General features: G+C 44.3%; 1 protein-coding gene across 1 annotated transcript in view; it reads right to left on the reverse strand.

Moving 5' to 3' along the window:
• Positions 1-1,162: 1,162 nt before the first annotated feature.
• SARC_02911 (hypothetical protein) overlaps positions 1,163-1,527 on the reverse strand; it is a gene marked incomplete at its 5' end in the record, with an annotated part of 6,489 nt that continues 6,124 nt past the window's right edge. Inside the window, one exon of the mRNA XM_014303299.1 lies at positions 1,163-1,441. Coding sequence (XP_014158774.1) covers positions 1,202-1,441 — 240 coding nt within the window. The remainder of the gene's footprint in view (positions 1,442-1,527) is intronic.

Genomic DNA, 1,527 nt, shown 5'->3' on the forward strand with positions numbered 1-1,527 from the left:
ATATATATATACATATATATATATATATATATATATATATATGTATATTTTTTTTTATGTATATATTCTCTCAATTTTCCCTTTCACGGTTATGTGTCACACGGTATGTTTTACACCTGTTAAATATGATATGCGAGTGTAATAAAACAGTACCAAATCCATAAGCTGCACCCCGATGTCCATTTATACTTACCCCACTTCCCAGTCTTGCTGGTTTGTCGTGTCATATTCCGAGTACGAAATAACGTTTCTAACTTAGTTGCAAAGTGCTTGGCACCCACAAGTACCAAGACTTATGCACATGCGCGGGTGCGAATGAGCCCCATTTGGGTGTTGTAACCGTGTGCACCGGGAAAATCCTAAATTGGACTTGCGGTCTTTGAGTAGGGTACTCTGCGTGCGCTGAATGTAAACCCACAGCACCTGCTAAGCCTCGCACTGACATGTACTTGTTATTTTTCGCGTATGTTTCAACCAGTATTTAGCATTGGTCAAAAAGAATCAGCTGTTTTCATTCTCTTATCGAGATATTTTAATATTTACTATCTCCGCGTGATAGTACTATCAAGTTCTCGAGTCCTTACATTTATGCAATACATTTTAAGAACAAAAGATAGAGATAGACACAGAGATATGTGACAAAAAGCACAATCAATAACGTCTTGGAGTTCTACAAAACCTGAACCGATATATTCTTCCAACACCCAGCCCCTAAACTCAATACCAGCCTACGCCAAGTGCGTGACTATACACCAGTCACCGTTAATGGAACGCCAGTGTTGCAGTACTGCGAAGCGAAATGTACAGACACATACACTGTCGGTACCTCAATACAATCACCTTCTCAAGCAGGGTGTGCGAAATCACCCCAGCAGCAACAACCCAAACCCTAAAAACCCTGAAATATACGGTCACAGGGGTACACACCTCAGCCTCAGGATATACAGTACGTGTAGCATGCATGCTAACGCAGACACTGAACACCCGGGCCCAGACTCCACACCCCGCTGTTACCCAGACCACACAGTCTTAGGAACGGACAACCTGCCAGGCCCAGGAGACGCTAATGGTGACCGTCATCAGGAAGATGAACGGGGCCACGAGTGCACTATAGCCAAACTACATAAAGACACTTATATTAAAGTATACAGCGGGATATATAACAGGAGTGTATATTCATTTTTACTAATCATGTGTGGTGTTAATCCACCCGCACCTGGGCGTAGATCTTGCAGAGGAAGGTATAGGTGGCGTAGAAGCCGATAGTCGCCGTCATCAGGAAGAAGAACAAGGCCATGAGTGCACTGTAGCCAAAGTACATGATGGTAGGTACCACCTCACTGATCTCCAGCCGCACGACAAAGTAGTACACGGCGTATAGCGCCAGGTACAGCGAAGACGAACCAGACACACAGATGGCCCGCCACCACCAGTTGTAGTCCTGTGGGTGAGTGGTGAGCGGGTGGGTGATGAGTCATGTCTTATGTCAGTTGTAGTGTGTGTGTGTGTGGTGGTGTATATATATTA

This window comes from Sphaeroforma arctica, assembly GCF_001186125.1.
Source record: "Sphaeroforma arctica JP610 unplaced genomic scaffold supercont1.138, whole genome shotgun sequence".
NCBI lineage: Eukaryota > Ichthyosporea > Ichthyophonida > Sphaeroforma > Sphaeroforma arctica.